Here is a 20,625-nt window from a genome sequence, read left to right on the forward strand (position 1 = left end):
CATATTGCAATCTCTTGAACTGGGTCTGTTTATATGTTGGCAAACATAAGTACATTCATCAGTAGTTTAGAGAAATGGGTAGGCTACTGTTACGTGCCAGAAGAGCTACCCCTTTGGAGAGGATGGAAGACCATTCCATCAAACTTTCTGCATGTAGTAGACGTGGTGAAGTTGGCAGCTGGCTATGACGAGGAGACAGGTACATTTAAGACACCTTCACTAGCACTGAAAGTTTGGCATGACTTGCAAAAGATATCAAGCATTGTGGAGGGCCGAGTGATGAAGGAGGGCTGCACTGTTGTTCAAAATTAATGCGACTTTAGGAAGATCTATGAGGCAAGATGGAACTAGCTGAACTCATAGAAAGTCATAGTGGAACACACCTCAGCTTGCTTGATTGCCCGAGTGTGTAGGGCTAAAAATCCACGAAGCTTTAAAAGCATGTCGCCACTCTATCTAAGTCCCTCAACCTAAATGACACTGAATTGGATCAATTGGCAGACATCTTTGGGCATGACAAAAGGTGTACCGGCAGTATTACCATCTTGCAGAAGATACCCTCCAACTTGACAGGATCAACAGACTATTAATGGCTCTCGATAGTGGTAACATGGCTAAATTCAAAGACAAGAATTTGGAAGAGTTTGACATCGATCCGGACGGCAAGTTGGAAATCTTGAATGGTTTTAACTTTTACCTCAGTCATTTACATATCTCTTTCTTTTTAGAACCAGTCCAGCTACAGAGTGACACTTCCCTGTCAGAAGGGAGACAGTGTAGGGACCCAACCAAACGGGACCAGTGCCCAGACAAGGCTTCACAGGTTGGTGTAGTACACAGTTTTGTTATCTGCAAAATACAGAGGCAAACTGCTTTTGCATTTGTAATGAACCACTCTGCATGTTTTTAGGATGTAAAGAAGTGCGGAGAATAACCTGGGACAGAGATGAGATCCAAACTGTGGAGAAGCACATGATCAAGTTTAGTCAAACATGCCGGGTGCCCGCAAAGCATGATTGTGTCGCATGTATCATGGCTGAACTATCAGCACTGAAAGATCAAAACTGGTTATCTGTGAAATTCTATATAAAGAACCGGTTAGCAGCTGTAAAGAGAAATACAATTTGTTGAAACAATACGCAGTAGTTGACCATGATTGTAACCTGCATAGCTATGTGACAGTATATGCAGGTGCATGTATGTCCTCAGATGGCCAAAATACATGAAACTTTCCCACCACGCAGTCCATGTCAATATTTTGGTCAAAGTGTAAATCTCAAGTGGTAACTTTGGTGATTGGTGATAAACTGCTCCTACACATACCTATAGGATTGTCCTGTTGACAGGACATTAGGAAAGGGGTGCCCTATGTGTCATGTTTCAAACATGGATACTCACGATGCACTACAAACAAGTGTGTGTGTGTGTGTGTGGTAGAGAGTTTAGATTGTACTGATGTGAATGACTGCTTATTCTTTGTGAAGCGCTGCATGATATGACTGGAGATATTTAAATAAACCATTTTTTATTTTTTTTTATCTTAAATGGAAATGTTTTGATCTTGTAACTTATACACAGGAATCAGATCAGTCCAGAATATTCACTTTATTTTTGAACATACAAAAACACATTATTAGCAAATTTAAGGCCACGGTTTGCTACAAAATATCATACACATAGCAGGTATTAGTGCAATACAGCCACTTAAGATACTTGTCAAATCACATTCAGTGTCTACTCAGCCATTGCATTAGATGGGATATAATTTCAAGCAGTTTTGGCTGTCACAGACTTGTTATACATTAGTCATGATAAAAATATTGCACTTAAATGGTTAATTTAAAAAAGAAAAAAGAAAATCACAGTAAGGGTTAATAGAAAATCCTCCGTAGATGTAGAATATGGACATTAAGTTAATTGAAAACAAACATTCTGAAAGCAGTAAAACGTACTTTATTGAAAACCATATTCAGTGAACAGACTTCTCTATTTAAACATCTGTAGTCATTTATGAACGGAGATGCAGAGCAAGGGTTTCATCAGTGCAAATAAGATGCCACAAAAGGTGTAATTGTGGACTGAGCACTTGTTTCTAAGGATCTGCGCTGCGGAATGAATGCGTCTTCCACAAGATGATGGGCAGGCTTGAGAGCATTTTGGACATTCCTTACTATTGTGGGATAGGTACAAGTATGGGCCTAACTCTAACAAGAGATTTTATTTTGCGTGATATTTAAATTAGCTGGATGGGGAGAATATTAGGCATGTGTCCTCAGAATGACCTTACGCCATGTAGACTCAAATATGTCATAACTGAATGGACAAATATTTGAGTTTAAGCAAATGTAAATATTTGCCACCTGCAACAAGGGCCTAGGAACTGACTTCCTGGCAGGAATCATATGACCTAATATTGATGGTGAAACAAGCAGAAGAGAAAAGTTGAAAGTTTATTTTTCACCCAATTTTTTTTTTTACAATTTTAAGTTACCAAGCCCCACCCCAAATTAGCAGAAGTTTGGGGGTCACAAGCCAGGGACTCCTACAGCTTTCTGCATGTAGAATGTAAGATAGGTGTAAGAGGTATTAGAAACTAACAGAGAAGATACCAACAGAGATAAGATACGGTGGAAGTACTCCCAAATTGCAAGGGACTCTGGCATGGCATCCACACAATATCCTTTAGTTAATAACCCGCGAGTGCCAAATCAATAGTAGGAGACACTTAGTGGTGATGTGTTCACTTGTGCAGTTGATATTCCCACCCTCCAAACCATAAAGATCTTAGACATCTGAGTAGATGGATCATGACTGTGCTCAATGCGGGTGAACAAATGTATACACTGACCTATAAACAAACACAATTGCGCCTATATAGATGAGTGTGCAATGTGTCAGTCTTGCGCTTTATAAATTACATTTTATTAAACACAGAGTTCATTAACTTCATATAGCCTCCAAGTGTCACTGTTGCTATTACTGTCTACAGTGTTTTAGTCGTTGAATGAACCTGTTTATAGGTAGCAATAGCAGTGACATCTGTAGCCTACATCAGCATATAAGAAATTGTACCCAAGGACGTTGTTACACATAAACATATATATTACAATTCAAATATATTTCAAAATGTCCATATATATAGAGTCACAAAACATAAAAAAAAGATGTACTTTGAAAATACTTCACCTTTAAGCACCCAGATATTATCCTGAGAACAACAAAAAAATAAAGTGCTCAATTTGATTAAGATGATGCTTGAGATCATTTAAAACAAGGCTGCGATTCAAGTACAATGAAGATTATTTAATACCATTGAGCAAATAGCACTCATGTAATAAATGTAAAATATCTATGGTTCATCTAATGCAAGTTAAAACTAATAAACACGATGGCCTGATCGAATGCTATATTAGAGTACATAGTGCTATTTGCTCTTTTGTTGCATATATTACATAGGACTACAAGACAATGCAACAATACACATAAGAGAAATGTTAACAACCTTTGAACGTTTAAGCAATTATTCACCCCATACCATGGCCTAACCATGCTCCTATCAGTATGATCAGATGACTTCACTATGCTCCAATAGGTACTCAGCAGTGGAGTATTTACAACCATTCCATTTACTAACTTGCCCCCAAACGTTCCCTATTTTATGCAATACCTTCACAATACTTGCTTTATAAAATACTTCTCAGTATATACCACTTGCCCTTACTTGGTGTCTATACAAAGCAGTCCTTAGAGGCACTGCCATCCAGCACAGACAGAGAGACAGCAGTCATTACATCCCAGATCTCATCATCATCATCATTAATATAGCGCCACCAATTCCGCAGCGCTGTTGAGAGAATATTTGTCACTCACATCAGTCCCTGCCCCATTGGAGCTTACAGTCTACATTTCATAGCACACACACACACACTGCAGGTACTATATCATATCTAATCCAGCAATATTTCAAAGTGTCTGAATACTTTTGCAAGGCACTGTAGTTACACACACCATCATATTGTATTTTACACAATTTCAGACATCTAGTAAATACACCACATAAAATATATATATTTTCTTATACACCACTTTATGAACAAATTTCTCCTAATGTTAGAAGTCTGCAATTTTGTAGAGTACTATGTGCCAGTTACATTAGCACATATATAAACACAGGGGTGATGCTATGCACATTAGTAGGTTTGACTATGCACAAACATCCATTGCATGGCACGCTAACAAAACAAATCATACCTAAAGAATAATTCCACCCAAAGCTAAATTAGGTACGACACATTAATATACAACATGGCTTGCCCCATTACCTTCCCAGAGGATTCAACGAAGAAGGGGTTTAAAAAACCCAGCTGTTAATTTGATAATAATGTCATGTGCTAGACTTTAACTGCCTGTCCGAGCAGAACACTGAATCTAATCACAGGAGTGCAGGTAATTACCATTTTTTGTATACTAACTTAATTACCCTCCAACAGTGACCAGCATACGATTCCAGTCAATTATATAGAAGTGTTATTATATAAAATACAAACCAACACCGGAGTGACCAGTCATGTTGGAGACTACTAACCCATAAATTCTGAAAAGTTGCTATGAACATAGTTATGTGATGGGCTCCAGTATCTTGGTGCTAGACCACTGGCCAAATAAGCAGTACATAAAGAAAAGAAATGGATGGATTTCACAGGATTTGGGGCTCACTTGGTTGAAACTTTGGCTTTATAAATGCTACGGTGTACATCAAAACTTCAACAGAGTTGAAATAAACACACAGACTGTGTACATGCACAACACAGTATGTTAGGGCCTGAGAACTATAAGGAGCCAGATAACCAGGGTGCCTGAAAATTTACCACTGGCGCACAGTATTTGGTTGAAAATCTGAATATGTACAGTCATCACAGCTCTGGTCTACCAAAGAAAAAAGTTTTTGTACACAAAACGAGTCATCCCGCACAGGATTTATCATAATTTCCCTGCAATTTGCTTCTGATTAGGCAACTTGCTACATTTTCCCTTTAATGTATGATAAATGTGAGCTTTACATTCCTGACATTTGTGTACTCACAGTGATGGCAACAACAAAAAACAAAACAAAAACCATTTCAATTTCACCATCTTCCCAAAACACAGCAAGGACTATGAAAACTGGTGAAAGGGTAATTGTGCATCAAAGTGCTATAACAACATATCAACCAGTTCAGATTGTAACTGCCAATTTTTTAGCAAAGTGTGGAAAATTAAAGTAAATGTGATTGGTTGCAATAAATTACAGCTACCCACGCTCCAGTTTTCAAAACTGTACACCGGTATATTTTCTGACAAATCAACATTTATCCATTTTGCTACACTTCAACACCAACTTGCAATTCCTCAATTGTTATTTTCACAGTTATGGGAGGAATAGAAAAAGAGTTTCAAGAATTTATAGAACCATTTAAGGTTTGGCAACTTCCCTGAAGTTTTTCACTTTTTCCCCACAGCAGACATGAAGCAAGTACCAAGCAAGACCAAAAGTGTAGTATTCCACATAGTTCATGAGGCATTACTTCAAATAAGGAAATGAACTGGTTTTATAAATGAAGCGGTTGTTTTTGATTTTTTTTCAAGTGAATGAGGCAGTTCTTTCTTCTGTTGTGTGGTCGGGATATGGGTCAGCCTGTGTATGGAAAACATACAACTTTGTTAAGCTCTTTGTGCAAAAAGTTCACAATGAGAATGTCCTACTTAATATAAAATATTCCACTTCTCCAAGTAGTCTTGTCACAGGTACCCTTCTTTCGTTTAGCCCATAGCTATAGCAATTTGCATAGTCCAAGGGGTAAATGCATCAAGCTGCGAGTTTCCAGCGGGTTTGAAAAGCGGAGATGTTGCCTACAGCAAACAATCAGACGCTAGCTATCATTCTGTAGAATGTACTAAATAAATAACTAGAATCCGATTGGTTGTTATAGGCAACATCTCTACTTTTCAAACCCGCCGGGAACTCACAGCTAGTTTTGTGCAATTGCCCCCAGTTTAATGTGGAAATGCATAGATTTGTGGGCCAAGATAGAAGCATCTGTGGGGGTACAAATATTTACACTGACCAATGGACACAAATAGGCCTACTATTGCACTTAAGTAGATAAATGAGATGTAATTTTGCAGGAGAAGCTTATTTAAATGAGATATGGAGGTGGAAAAATGCATTTACAGATTTCCTGCTTTGAGTAGAATTCCTCCCCATATAAAACTTTTAGTTCTCCTCCACCTCTGAGGTCTCAAAGATCAGGTTTAGTCTGTCCTGTCATGTCCATCACAGACGTGATAAAGACCATCCCAATGTCCCCTTGCTCATGAGAATTTTAAGACATAAAATAAAGCCAACAAAACGAGGGGCATATTTTAGGTAAGCGTTTGCAAATGTCCATGAACCTTGAAATGCTGATTTCTGGACAAGTAATCATCAGTTTCTACATGACCCATAGTATTTTTATATCCATGCGTAATAGACTATGTTGCTTAAAAAATCTTAAAAAGTGTTGTTGAGGGCTTTGTAGGTAAGGGTGAGTAATTTAAATTTGATTCTGGAGGACTCAGGAAGCCAGAATGCTGGAAATGTCTTGAAGATTTACGGGCTACAGACAGCATCTCCTGCACGTCCCTGTCATTTTTCAAAAAGCTCTGCACCACCAAGTTGATTGTCTGAGCAAAACAGGGAATGTGATAGAATTGACCCAGCTGTAATGCTCTCACAATATTGGTGGTATTATCAGAAATGACATATCCTGAGGAGAGTCCAAGTGGGATAAGCCATATAGCAATGACATCCCTTAGATTTTGTAACAGATTGTCAACTGTATGTCTCTTAGTGAAGCCGGTGATACACAGAGTAGCCTGCCTCAGGAAAATAGTAGTTGGGTACATGCTGCAGTTGTTCCTGCTTGTGAAGGCGAATGACCAACCCAGTGGGCTGTCACAGTGATATAGTCTTTAGTTTTCCCAGTTCCGTTTGTCCACACATCTGTGGTCAACTATACAGTGGGTAGAAAGGCATTTTTAGCCCAATAGTTATATTTTTATGAACTTTCTGGTAGAGGTGAGGAATAGCTTTTCAAGTAAAATGGTGACGTGATGGAATTTGGTAACGAGGACGCAAGACCTCAATTAACTGTCTAAAACCAGCAGCATTAATAGTGGATATTGAACACAGATCTAATATTAGCATAGTCACCATGGCATCTGTGATCAGCTTTGTGACTGGCTGTCAGCTTTCATATTTGCTTTCTCTTGCAAAGGATTGTTTAACAGTCAATTGTTGTATACTTCTAGTAGTATTCTTCATGGTCTGCTTCTGGGATGAAGATCCACCCCCAGCAGCAGCATGGGAACTAACTCTCAAGAATTCCTCTTAGGAATCCTGGAGAGTGGAGGAGTCATCTAGCCTAAGCAACTTGGATGCAGGACTAACTCTGATCGCTAGTGAGGATAATGATGAATACGGTGTTGTGCGTGTAGATTGCAGGTGCCGGAATCTAGGTGAGACAAGGGAGCTAGCTGATGCTGGACTGCTTGTTGTTAGTTTTTTTAGCATAAGTTTCAGATTTTCACAAAAGCTTCCCATGAACTCTCTTCAAATGGCGTAACATATATGAGGTTCCTAGATGGTCAAGGTCCCTACCTCTACTGACTGTGGCTTTATTAATGCTACAAATGGCTAGACAACTGTTGTCAGGATTTGTGTAAAAATTATTTCACACAGAGGTGGATTTTTTGGTCTTATGCCCAGGCATGACATTGGCCTTCTTCTTATCACTGGCAACAACTGCTTCCACTGGTGCAGGACTTAAACAACATCATCGTCGTCATCAACATTCTCATTAGCGTTGTCATCAGCTACACAAATATCCCCCTCATCCTGTTGCAATTCCAAAGTGGCATCCTCAATTTGTGTATCACCGGCTACACTTGGGCTGCTCATCCACACATATGCAGAAATGCTGAAAGAAGGTTTCTTTAGGAGTACAGTATCAGAAGGCTTAGGCTTACACATATCACTCGTGGATAGACTCTCCTCAGGCATTTGTGTCATTTCTGAATTTGAACATAGTTTCTTAAATGTATTTGGGCACCACTTTTTGAGTCTGAATGACAAGGTCTTACATCATTATGACTGACCTTACAAAAAGATGCCTTACTGACAGTTGCAGAACTAGCACTCATACAGTAACTCAAAGGCCTGATTCTTTCCTTGCCACTGTGTGTAGAATGGCATGTTGGCAATTTTATGTTTTTCTGCAATTAACTTTGCCTTGATTACAGGTGTTTTTTTTCTTTACCAAGGTAAAAGCTTTTTTTTTACATTTTTGTTTCCCGAACTTAAAACTACTATGCACTTGAACATAGGCTTTAGCAGATGACGTAGAGGGATTACTATCATCATGCCTGGTGCCAGCAGCTGCTTGGTGCTCCTGGTCTTCTGTGGACTGATGTGAATCCATATCGATGGCACAGAGCAATGTCACTGGAGACTGGAGAGTGACAAGAACACTGCCTTCCCTTTAGTTTCTGTGTGAGCTATGGTACAGAGCAATGTCACTGGAGACTTTTCAGAATACTGCCATCCCTATTGTTTATGTTTCATCAATGATGCTGCCCAAGTGCACTGGAGACTGCCAAAAAAGCTTCTACCCCTTCTGTTTCTGTCTGTCAAATGGCGCTGGATTTCCTTACATGGCGGTACTTATAGAATCCAAAACTTGTGAGATCCAACGACACAACAATTACATTTTGCGTGTGAAAGTACCGAGCCTGCTTGGCTCGGTACTCGGATCTGCTAAGTTCGGATGAGCTCGGTTTTCGGAAAACTGACCCCGAGCATCTCTACTAAAAGTGCAATATTTAGAATTTAAACATTAAATTATTATTTTTTTATTTGTCCCTTACAATGAACTCAAGTGCACATGTACAATTCTACCTCTGAATACAACGGTGGTGGTTGGAACAAGAACTCCTGCATAACGGCAAGTGGTGGAAAGTGAAGGCCTTCAATTAAGTCATCCTGTTCTGTGATTGAAGGGGCGCTCCAAGAAAGATCACCTTCGGACACAATATCGCCATAATTTGGTGGTGCTAGTCATAGTAGAAAAAAAAAAACATATACATAACAAAACAGCACAAATGTTAACCGTTCATAACAAAGGAATATCATCAAAATGATAATACTAAATATTTTAAAGATAAAAACACATTTTCTTTTACAGTAACAATCCATATTCAGGCATTTGATACTGTAACTGGAAATCCGATATATAGGAAGTTCTAAACTAGTACAATAGGCATATAGTGGGTTAACCCACTCAGTAACCTCCTACTACTTGTTTTGGAGATGCGCTTCTTCAACACCCTTCATACTGGGCAAGTAGTACAGAGAGGATTTATAGAGAATCCATACAGTTGTTCCAATTAACATGATGATATAATCAAACACACGTGCTGAACCCTAATAGAACTACTATGACTGTATAACGTGCAACAAATAAAAAAAGATAACATCTACATTCTTCACTCTCCTATAAAATAGCCAAATATATATGTTTATACTTTTAATCCTCATCCTTTATATAAGGTTGATGAACCAATGAAAGGGAGCGAACAAGAGGGACAGGGTGCCAATGAAAAGGAGCATCTACACAAACATTTTATTAAGTGCTATTGAAACATCCTACCCCCCTAATAGATGTACACTCCACTTAAGAGTCTGGAAGTCCTACAACATCTTGCATCTTGATAGACTATTACCAAGTACTAAATCTGGTATGTTCATCGGCTGAGGTATTCACTGGTCATACATAATACACCAATGGCAGTTGTTCACTTCAGTATTCAGAAAAACAAAAAACAGACAAGCAACAGGCTTAGGAAGGCTGCCACCATCTCCATATCAGGGGGTGGGACTTTGTGGTATATTTACTAAACTGCGGGTTTGAAAAAGGGGAGATGTTGCCTATAGCAACCAATCAGATTCTAGCTTTCATTTATTTAGTGCATTCTACAAAATGAAACCTAGAATCTGATTGGTTGCTATAGACAACATCTCCACTTTTTCAAATCCGCCTTTTAGTAAATCTAGCCCTTTGTGTCCAGTTCATAATGAGCGATTTAGTTAATCTTTAAAAGAACCTTATCCTTAATAAACCTATTAACACTGTTTTAGATACACTATCCTCTAAGCTCAGGACTGACCTATTATACTTTGTATATCTTTACAGCACCTATTATTCCCCTGCTCACCATTAGTGCAATCCTCTTACCTTCTGGTTGTTCTGGCAATGCCAAGGCAAGCCAGCTCATGTCTAGTGTAAACTGTCTGGCAACAATTGAGTTGCTGTACATGAATGAAGTAAATGGGACTGTGCCAATGACTAGAGGTAGATCCACCACCAGCTTCTGTGCACCAGGAATGTGAATATAAACCTGTAGGGAAGAAAAATACAAATTTAGACCCACATTATTCCTCTGAATAGTCAGAGATTTAAAGAGGTGACAATCAATAAATATATGTATATACACACACACATAAAGTAGGATTTTTGACTATGGACAACACGTTGCAGTAATATCTTATACGTACACACTCTGAGAATGTCCAATGCCCATGTCACAGCTGCTGCACCTGCAGTGTTTGTCTAAGCCCAGGGCAGATTTGACACTAATTGGGGCACAGTTCTAATCAGTGAAGTAACCTGGTGAGGCTAAAAATATATGACTAAAAGCAATGCTTTGTTTTATTATTCCCACAATACTAATATTACACAACCTTATATGCATAATGGGGGAGGGGGGGGGGGGAAGTGACGCAAATTGCGTCATTGAGACTTCCATCCTGCCCACTTCACTAGGAAGTCTCCTGGACATTCCAGGAGAGCGGGCATGTATACTTATATTTAGAGGAACTTTTATTCTACAGCACATTTTTAGCCCACTCTGTTTTTGTTGATTGATCCCTGACACTTTATTATCAGAATTTAAAAAGGAACTGTAACCTTACAACACTTTCCTTGCTTAGTTGTGCCTAACACGTGTATAAGCTACACATAGTTTTATGTTATCTCTCTGTGCAATCCGAGAGCAAATTCAGTTTCAATTGTCGGAAACTGAATCATGTCCAATAATGAGCCAATTATTTTTTCAGGTTCTTATTGAGCATGAGGGTTGTATTAGGGCCACGCTGGGATATCGGGGCATTTTCCATATATAGCAGTGTGTAGATAACATTTCTTGCTCCATCATTTCTAGCTCCTAAAGTCTTATAACTATAGTATTTTAATATATTCAACAAGAAATACTTAGATTATTCAACCATAGTTTATGTCATTAATTTCAGCATACGTACCGCTAGAGAATACTCCACATGGATGATGTGGCAGTCCGTGATGGTGGGTGTTACCGGAGGTATTTTGAGTGTTTTTCCATTCCATGTTTCAGTGCTTCCAGAGGCAATGTGATTCCCGCGCACACTGGCCAGCATCTGTCTGTGTGTTTTAGTCTTTCCACGGACTATGAAAGTTTGTGTTTGGTATATGGCAGCCTTGGGAACAATTAACCGCGATGAACCATTTTCAATTTCTGCATAAATGGGTATAGCTTCCCCTAAAATTAAGGTAATATATATATATATGAAGTTTTTTTATTTTTCTAAAAAAACATTTTGCACCGGAGCTCATCCTGCCCACATATAGGTTTCTCCTCTAGCCACTGTGCTGTATACTGAAGTCATCTTATGCACCTTATTGATAACATGATAACACTGAATGAAATGTTCAGCCACTCGTTACTTGAGGTTTTCAGTAAGAACCCTGCTATGGGTGAACACACACAAATACATACATATATATTTTAACATGAATGATTAGCGGCGCTTGACACAATAATTATGTAATTACAAACACAATAGAATCATTCAAATATTCATAAATTTTTCAGAGGAAGCCTCCACTTCTTTGAAGTTGTTTACAACAAAACGCGTTGCAATAATTGGAACTGTTGATTTCGTGTTGGTGCTTCCCTCGTTGAGGACTACAAATATTGGTTAATCCATTGTTTAGAGGATAACATTACAAAATTGATGAAGTGCTGTTGTTGTAGTGTTCTCTTCTCTGTGATACCTCCAGATTTAGGGTTATTGCTGCAACATCATTAAAGTGATATCACTATCGATCTGTTTTAAATAATATTGAAGACAGTGGTCGAAGCGACATTGAAAAGTGACTGTATGAAAAATGTAATGGGAATGTAAGTGAATGGAATTTGATAGGTTTACAATGAAGGCAGAAGGAGAAGTGGCGGTGTGGCATACCACCATATACACCCCGCACTTCGACCACTGATTGGAGAAACTGTACACTTTCAAATCGGGACAATGGTCCCTGAATTACTAAATTCTACTACACTAGTTTCATTAAGGAGGCGGATTGACGGAATTGTTGGAGACCTAACTAAGCTGCAAGATTTCGTGCTAAGGATTCTCTTTTCCTGGACTGATGTTATTTGCTACATCTGAGGGATTGCTTATGTATTTACTTAAACACATGTCTTCAGAATATTAATCAAAGTTGTAATATTAGATTATATATTAGAGCACAGTCTCGTAATCAGTGGATTAAGTTTAATCAAGGTCCCTGATGACTTGATCTGATTTTATTGTGTCTGTTAATAATAAAAATGTATTATATTTGATTACCGCTAATGATTCAAGTTATAGCATTTTATATATTGTTTTATACACAGATTTATTGATAGATAGATCTATTTAATTAATTTTATTATCTGAATCTCAAGCGTTGTTACATTTTTTCCTGTAGGCAGACTTAGTGAGTCTGCACCGAAAGTACCACCGCAGTACTGTTGAAAGCTCAATATACCTGTTATGAATATTAGTTCAATAAAACAGCTGAAAACTGGTTGCACTGAGCCTAATTCTTATACAGTGTAAAACGAGGGTATATTATGATGATTACTTTTCTGGATAATCCCACATTTTCAAGAACTTTCTGTGAACCTGTAAATTGATTGAGCAACTACCACTTCTGTATTGTTGGTTTGAGAGACATGTTTGCTATCAGTAGCTGATGGGGAGTTCTGGTGCTGTATTGACATTTGGAGGCTTTTTGGGTACCTCTTGGTAAGTTAGTTTTCAATTTAAAAACACATATATGTATGACCCAAAAATAGGGACTCTCATTGTTTAGAGTTAGGACCACCCTATTAGCAGAAGCACCTTGACATGGCGGGTGGATTATCATGCATTTGCAAGTGTGTGCAACTGAGAATTCTGATTTTTTTATGTAGCTACTGAGCAGCACGGTGGCTAATTGGTTAGCACCATGGCCTTATCTGTGTGGAGTTTATATGTTCTCCCCGTGTTTGCATGGGTTTCCTCCCACACTCCTCCTAAACATACTGGTAGGTTAACTGGCTGCTATCAAAATTGACCCTAGTCTCTCTGTGTGTGTGTGTGTGTGTGTGTGTGTGTGTGTTAGGGAATTTAGAAAGTAAGCTCCAATGGGGCAGTTCATGGCAGTGTGCTGGGGGATTTTTCTCTATTGTTTTCCTCTATGGATAACCCCATCCTTTCAAGCACCTGCTGTGAAGCTATAAATTGATTGCACAACTTCCACTTCTGTATTGATAAAATTGCTTTGGCAAGGTGTGGCACAGTTATATAACAATCACTGCTAGCTATTTAATTTTCCAACAGCAGACCAAGCAGTTTGGCAGTCTCCACTGGTGCAAATGCTAACCTATTGCATTTTAAATAGAACATTGGGTAATAAATGATTAATCTTTATTTATAGTATTGTCTTTTATCTATATTGGTGTATAATACACAAATATTATTACATGTATGAACGCCTGCAAAAAACATATGTATAAACATTGAGCTCTGATGTTATCACTTTTCTTTGGTTCATTTTGATGTTATCAATTCTGTGTTCATTAGGGAAACTTGTAATAAGCAAAAATGCATTCCCTACTGTACATTATTAAGGATATCAAAAGTTACTTCGCAGTTCTGTGTATATTGTATATGGTCACAGATCTTCTCAGTGGCTTCTAATACTCATATAATTTAAAGTTTGATTGCATTATCAATAAGTTTTAATTACAACAGAAAATTCAACATACCATTGCAGTAACCCTTTCGTCCAATTTTGGCACTTAAAGATATTGGTCCCGAGGTTAAGAAATAGCAGCCAACCATTTGTTCTTTGGATCGTTCTACCGGAGTCTAGAAAACAAATAGTTCTCAGACCACATGGTGAATATATAAATAGCAGGACAACACAAGCACAATGCTGCTGAAATCAGACATGTATTAAGGGAAATCTGCTGTGATTAAAGGTTCAATTACTAGATAGCAAACAGGTGAGCCAGATAGGGAACTGCCAAGACCATAGTATAAAAGGCAAACTAAGATTACAATTATCACATGGCAACAATTCATAATATTTATACAGCACTGATTTTCTACTAATGGTTTACCCTCTTGCTTTCAAATTGATAACTTAACGCTCAAACAGGATTCCTTTTCCATTAAAAGCATATACGCCTCAGAATAGTTATGAGCTGAAGGTGTGTAAATAATAAATAAATCATAATAATAATAATAAAAAACTTACTCTGCTTCTGTCTATAACAAATTTTGGAAGCAGTGCCTGGTTGATTACTGTGGGTTAAATGAGTGCACTGATTTTCTGCACATAGGGTCTGATGCAGATTGGGACATACTCCAGTGTGCATAGTGCATTTTGCTTGAGATCGCTTTGTGCATGCTCAGAAAGTGGGTGAATGCATATTCTCCTATGCAGACTAATGTATATTCTCCTATGCAGACTAATGCATATTCTCCTATGCAGACTAATGCATATTCTCCTATGCAGACTTGCATGATTCAGGCACTCCCATCCGTCTGCATCTGGAGAGGCGGGACAGGGAAAGAAAGGGCATGCAAATTCCGGCTGAGTCCACTAAAGGCATAACCACGCAAATGCAGAAACACACAAGATGAGTATGTTTTGCACCTGCTATAGGGCAGATGCAAATACGCATGATAATGATGATGACTTATTGTAAACCAGGTACAGATGCTGCTAGTGCAGAGGCGGATGCATCTCAAAATAACAAACCAGGAAGAAAATGTAGGCCCTCCGCATGTTGAATTGTGATAAAAACCGCATATTTGTACGATAGCGCATACATAAGTTCACGCCCCTTGATCTTTCTGTAGCTGCACAGTGGTTAGCATTACTGCCTCACAGTGCTGGGGTCATGAGTTTGATTTTGACCTGCGCCTTATCTGTTTGGAGTCTGCATTTCGGGGAGAACATCTGGTTTCTCCCGTTTCCTCCCACATTTCAAAAAACACAAAACATACTGGTAGGTTAATTAAACTAAATTTCTTTTTTTTCTTTGCCTTTAGGCATAACTGCCCACATTGCCAAAATCCATGCAGCTTAACCAATCTCCTTTCATAAGATGATGCAAACTTCTACAATCTTTGCCATCTTGACTGCAACCCATGCCCTACCCAAAAGTGAGGGTATATCTGCTCTAACGTGACTGCATGACATCAGCAAATGTGCCCTACGGGACAGGACATTCATACCTTCACAAATGTTTAATGTGGGCCTGTCTTTATCAATGTATTTAGGTGCAATATTATTAAAAAAATAAAATGTGCATATTATAACAACTTACAGTGTACAATTAGCATACTGCCTACTGATGCTTTGTCATCTAAGAGTTCTGTTACTTGCTTATACACAAGAGGTTAAAGACACTGCACCTAGAGGAAACCCACACAAACACAGGGAGAACATACAGACTCCAGACAGATAAAGGCCATGGTCGGGAATTGAATTCATGACCCCAGTGTTGTGAGGCAGACGTGCTAACTACTAAGCCACCGTGCTGCCCATAGGATAGAATGAATTGAAGCAATAGGAGGATACAAAGACTTTAATGGAGTCTGGGAAGGAGGTTGAGCAGAACGATATTTGGAGGGTTACATCTAGTTAATAAGCATTACACTAAAAATAAGTTAAGCTCTCCTGTTACAGATCACACATATTCCCGTTTATGCATACTGGATTGCTACATGAACACTAGGTGCCTGATTCATTAAGGAACTTAAATTAAGAAATTTCTTATTTAAGTCTCCTGGACAAAACCATGTTACAATGCAAGGGGTGAAAATTAGTATTCTGTTTTGCACATAAGTTAAATACTGCCTGTTTTTTCATGTAGCACACAAATACTTGATAGCTTATTTGTACACTGAAATTTAAAGTTGATATTTGTGTGCTACATGAAAAAACAGTCAGTATTTAACTTATGTGCAAAACAGAATACTTATTTGCACTCCTTGCATTGTAACATGGTTTTGTCCAGGAGACTTAAATAAGAAACTTCTTAATTTAAGTTCCTTAATGAATCAGGCCATAGAGCATTACCTTATTTAGCAAACAAAGAGGATTTTCCTCTTACAGTTTAAAGGGGGTCTCCACCTGCCCCTAACCTCCTCAATGTAAATATCAGTCAGACTTTACTGCAGCTCATGCCACTGGAAGACTCTATACAGTCCATCCAGTCTTCTGAAGATGACTGGACGCATTAACTCAGCTATGAGTCCCGTTGATGGCACAGGTGAGGGCAGGTTATATTACAGTGGAGGTGTCTGAAGTTGAAGGAGCCCTTTAAAATGTACAAGACAAATACCTTTTTGTAAAGTAACCAATGTATATACCAAAGTAACAGTCCTACACCTATCACTTTGTAGTGTAACGTAATAAGTCTTCAGTGAACAATTCTCCTCCAAAATAAAAAAAAATCCCCACACATTTTATGCCAAATTGGTGTTGTTTAAAATCAGCTTCAATTGCCAGAGTATTTTTCTGTGATGATATCATTCATATTTAAATACTGGACCATTAGGCTCCTGTATAGCTGTCATGAAAGTGCAAGGTATAATTGTATATTATTTTGATGAAATGGGTGCAGATAAAAGAATAAAGCTCATTAGCTCCACATCTCGCCACTGTGTTGTTACTCGTGCTCTGATCCTCCCTGCCATACTATGCATTTGCAGTCATTATGGAGTTCAATGCTTTAATGTGATCCAATTTGCCATTAGGGCATGATAGCTGAAAGGATTCCGCCGGCAGCTGCATACACTTACTTAGTGGTAGAAAATGGCATGAAAAATGGAAGGATACGTGACATATAATGGTCTGAGTTAGATAGCAGACCTGCAATGATTAATAATAAGTCTCCCATAATTATGTCTTCTGCAGCTGTCATTATTCATGTTTAGGACAGCAGGCCTTACAAATGCAGCCTGTGCAGTAAATGGGTTTGCGTGATGTACGGCTAATAAAACAAACTGGCACACCTGCATACATAAGGAATGCAGATACCAAATGCAGACTGATAGAAGTGCTTCTTATTGGAAAGCAAACAGAAATTAAATGGAGTCATTCAGACTGGCGGCAGGTTTGGAATAACACTTTCTTATTGTTAGTATAGTTCTTACCAGTAAAGATGGAGAGTTGACATCAATACGGCTGGTGACTCGAAGCTCGCGGTGGACACTATGAGCAGGCACGGAGGGTCTTTCCAAAACTGCCGAGAGCTGATATTGTACCTTACCGTATTTTCCAGTGAAAGAAGTAACCAATTGTCTAAAAGTAACAAATAAAATATAAAAAACAAAAATTGCATTTATAATATAATATATAATAATATATAAACAATAGTACTGGGCCCATAAGAAAGCTTTCAACCAAGTGATCCCTATGAAATGTGGTAATAGGTATGCTAATATAACAATGATTCCCATCATCGTTATCATCCCTTAGAGCATATTCTGCAGTGATGTATTAACCAAGGAGTATGTAAGCTACCACATACACATTATAGACATTTAGTACAGTAAAGTTTTTGCAGTTTATATTGTTTCGGAGACATGCTAAACTGAGTTTGCAGAGAATCCTGTAATGGGGAAAAGCAAGTCTAAGGAGAGAATGAAATTCTGGGAGCAGTGTTGATGCACATCACTGCGATGTCCAGCTGAGCACCCTAGTGGTTACTACAGTAGAGGAATCTCTGCTCAGTTTTTCTCGCACCTCTATGAGGTTCGGGCAAAAATGAGCAGAGATTTAAGTACGGACATCGATGGCCAACTTAAGGTGGTTGTGTCAGTCTCCGCTATGCCTGGTCTCTGTTATTTCAGTACTTCCGGCCTTACCACAACCCCTGCCTGTAGTCCAAGTTGTTGAATTGTAAGATTTTTACAAGATATGGTTAGGAATATCAGGGAGGCTTTAAGAGGAGGTATTTGCATTAGGAAACAAAACCAATCCATGTTTAGGCAAGGTAAAATATGCAAGCAAAGTTTGTGACACTATTAAAGACAGTGAACGCCTTGCAGTCGAAAATATTACAACAAAAAGTAAAATAGGTTTAGAGTGGCCCTTAAAATATTTTCGTAAAAAATTAATCTCTACCACTATAAAACCAATGATTATTTCAGGAGATGAAAATACACAGTGCTGTACATTATGTATTTAAAGTAGAAAATGGCAAAAATTAGTTAATTAACTAGTTAATCTAAAAGAACCCTCACTAACATATAGTAGTGTCATAGTTGGAAAACCTTTTATATATGTATACAATTATTTATATACCGCTTTACAAGAGCTTGAGGATACAGTATAGAACAATATGTTCAATGCAGTAAGTGTAAAATAGAATCAAACAATAGGATAAGAGTCCCTTGTTCTATAAAGCTAACTTTCTACTTGTAGGTCGAGCTAGATACAGAGACAGAAGGTGCAGTAGATGGCTGGCTGTGTTTGTAGTAGATGCCATGTAAGACTCATTGGAATTCTTCAGTCATGAGGATTGTCTTAAGTTTAGACTTAAAGTTCAGGAAAGAAGTGTATGACACAGTAAAAATGAGAGCATTCGATAGGTAAGGGACAGAGAGAGCAATGGGGTTAATAGGGTTAAGGTGAAAGACAGCAGTAGAGGTGAAAATGGTGACAAAGAAAGTTCTGCACCGGTGAAGATTATAGACATAGCAAGAGTAAAGCACATTAGGAAGAAGGAACAGATAGGAAGGTATTGAAGGTAAAAAGCATGAGCACTTCATGATATGGAGCCAGGAGAGGGATTTAAAGTTTGTTGAGACTGACCTGGGGGCAGGGAAGCCTTTCACTAGAAGGTTACAGTAAGCCACATAGAGAATGTGAACAGAATGAATTAAGAGTTTTCGCTCTTGAGACACAGAGGAAAGGGTTGACCGTGGCGATAATAAGAAGGAAAGAGAATCAGATTTTAGACAGAAAAAGAATATAAGCAGAAAAAGGTAATATGCTTTGGTAACAGACTGTATGACAGTTTGATTGACATTGCCTATCCCGGGTTTTTGAACCTGGGAAATAGCCAGGTGACAGTGCAGGACACCCCGGCACATTCCCGGGTAGATCGTGTTCCCTCTGAACACAGGTCTGCCCGGGTCTCCCTGGCAACATCACAAGAGGAGCTTTGATTGGCTCCTTTTTTTCTTTAAACTTCACAATAGCTTTCAATGAGACCCTGGTTGAAAAACCTGGGTCTCACCATTAAGGCTGGGGGCTACCCAGGTCAGACTAGGGAATAACCTTCCAAAAGACTTGGGTCTAATTCCTGGGTCCTGCGACCCGGGTACATGGCCATAGACCTATTCACACTGAGCCTCCAACCAGGTCGTCAGGGCTCCCCTGGCAATAATCCATTCTTTTGAGGCAGAGTGAACGAGGTATAGTATAACAAAGGGGAGTATCATGCCAGCTTTTGAAGAAAATATTAGGAGTTATGTTTTAGATGTTAAGTTTAAGCATCGGAGCACCGCCCAATAGGATATGGCTCCTAGGTATTTGGAAACTTTAGACTGGATGTTACATGTGTAGATAACGGTGGACAAATATATCTGCATATAGGTGATACTGGAAGCCAAAGGAGCTGATAAGTTCACCAAGGAATAGCATATAGAGAAAGAACAAGAGTGATCCAAGAACCGTTCCCTGAGGCACACCTACAGAGTGACCAATCAAAAATGAAGATGTCTACACAAAAGAGATGGAAAAGAAGCCATGAGAGAGGTGTGGGGAAAGACAGGACAACGTTGTCTTTCTGAAAATAAGAGATTGTAGAATTTGAGTGAAAAGAATGTGGTCAGCAGTGTTGAAGGCAAAATTACAGATAAAGTAGAACATGCATAAAAAAATGACCCTTAGATTTAACAATATGAAGATCATTTTCTAAATAGTGAGCTAGTATGTGTAAACTGCAATTTATGAAAGCCAGATTGCAGTTGGTCCAGGAGGCCATAGAAATTAAGTAATCCAACCATATGAATGAATACCAACTGTTCTAGCAATACAGAGGCAAATCATAATCATTAGAAGGGCTGATAACATATAGAGGATACAGGGTCCAGCTGTTTTTGAGAATTGGCTGCCCATTTAAAGGATAAAAGAAATTTCCCAGAAAATAAGGAGGAAGATGCAGCTGAGAGTGGGAACT

At 38.6% G+C, this 20,625-nt stretch overlaps 1 protein-coding gene across 2 annotated transcripts in view; it reads right to left on the reverse strand.

Annotated features, from left to right (window-relative positions):
- Positions 1-1,590: 1,590 nt before the first annotated feature.
- Positions 1,591-20,625, reverse strand: part of ARRDC4 (arrestin domain containing 4) — a 35,794-nt gene continuing 16,759 nt past the window's right edge. The window contains exons 3-8 of one of the 2 annotated variants that reach the window (XM_075207701.1): positions 17,591-17,738; positions 14,185-14,287; positions 11,393-11,649; positions 10,311-10,473; positions 8,975-9,129; positions 1,591-5,674 (exon numbers count right to left, since the gene is read on the reverse strand). In XM_075207701.1, the coding sequence (XP_075063802.1) occupies positions 5,621-5,674; positions 8,975-9,129; positions 10,311-10,473; positions 11,393-11,649; positions 14,185-14,287; positions 17,591-17,738 (880 nt within the window). In that variant the 3' untranslated portion in view covers positions 1,591-5,620. The remainder of the gene's footprint in view (positions 5,675-8,974; positions 9,130-10,310; positions 10,474-11,392; positions 11,650-14,184; positions 14,288-17,590; positions 17,739-20,625) is intronic. The other variant, XM_075207702.1, reaches the window with a different exon arrangement.

Source organism: Mixophyes fleayi, chromosome 4 (genome assembly GCF_038048845.1).
Source record: "Mixophyes fleayi isolate aMixFle1 chromosome 4, aMixFle1.hap1, whole genome shotgun sequence".
Lineage (NCBI taxonomy): Eukaryota > Metazoa > Chordata > Amphibia > Anura > Limnodynastidae > Mixophyes > Mixophyes fleayi.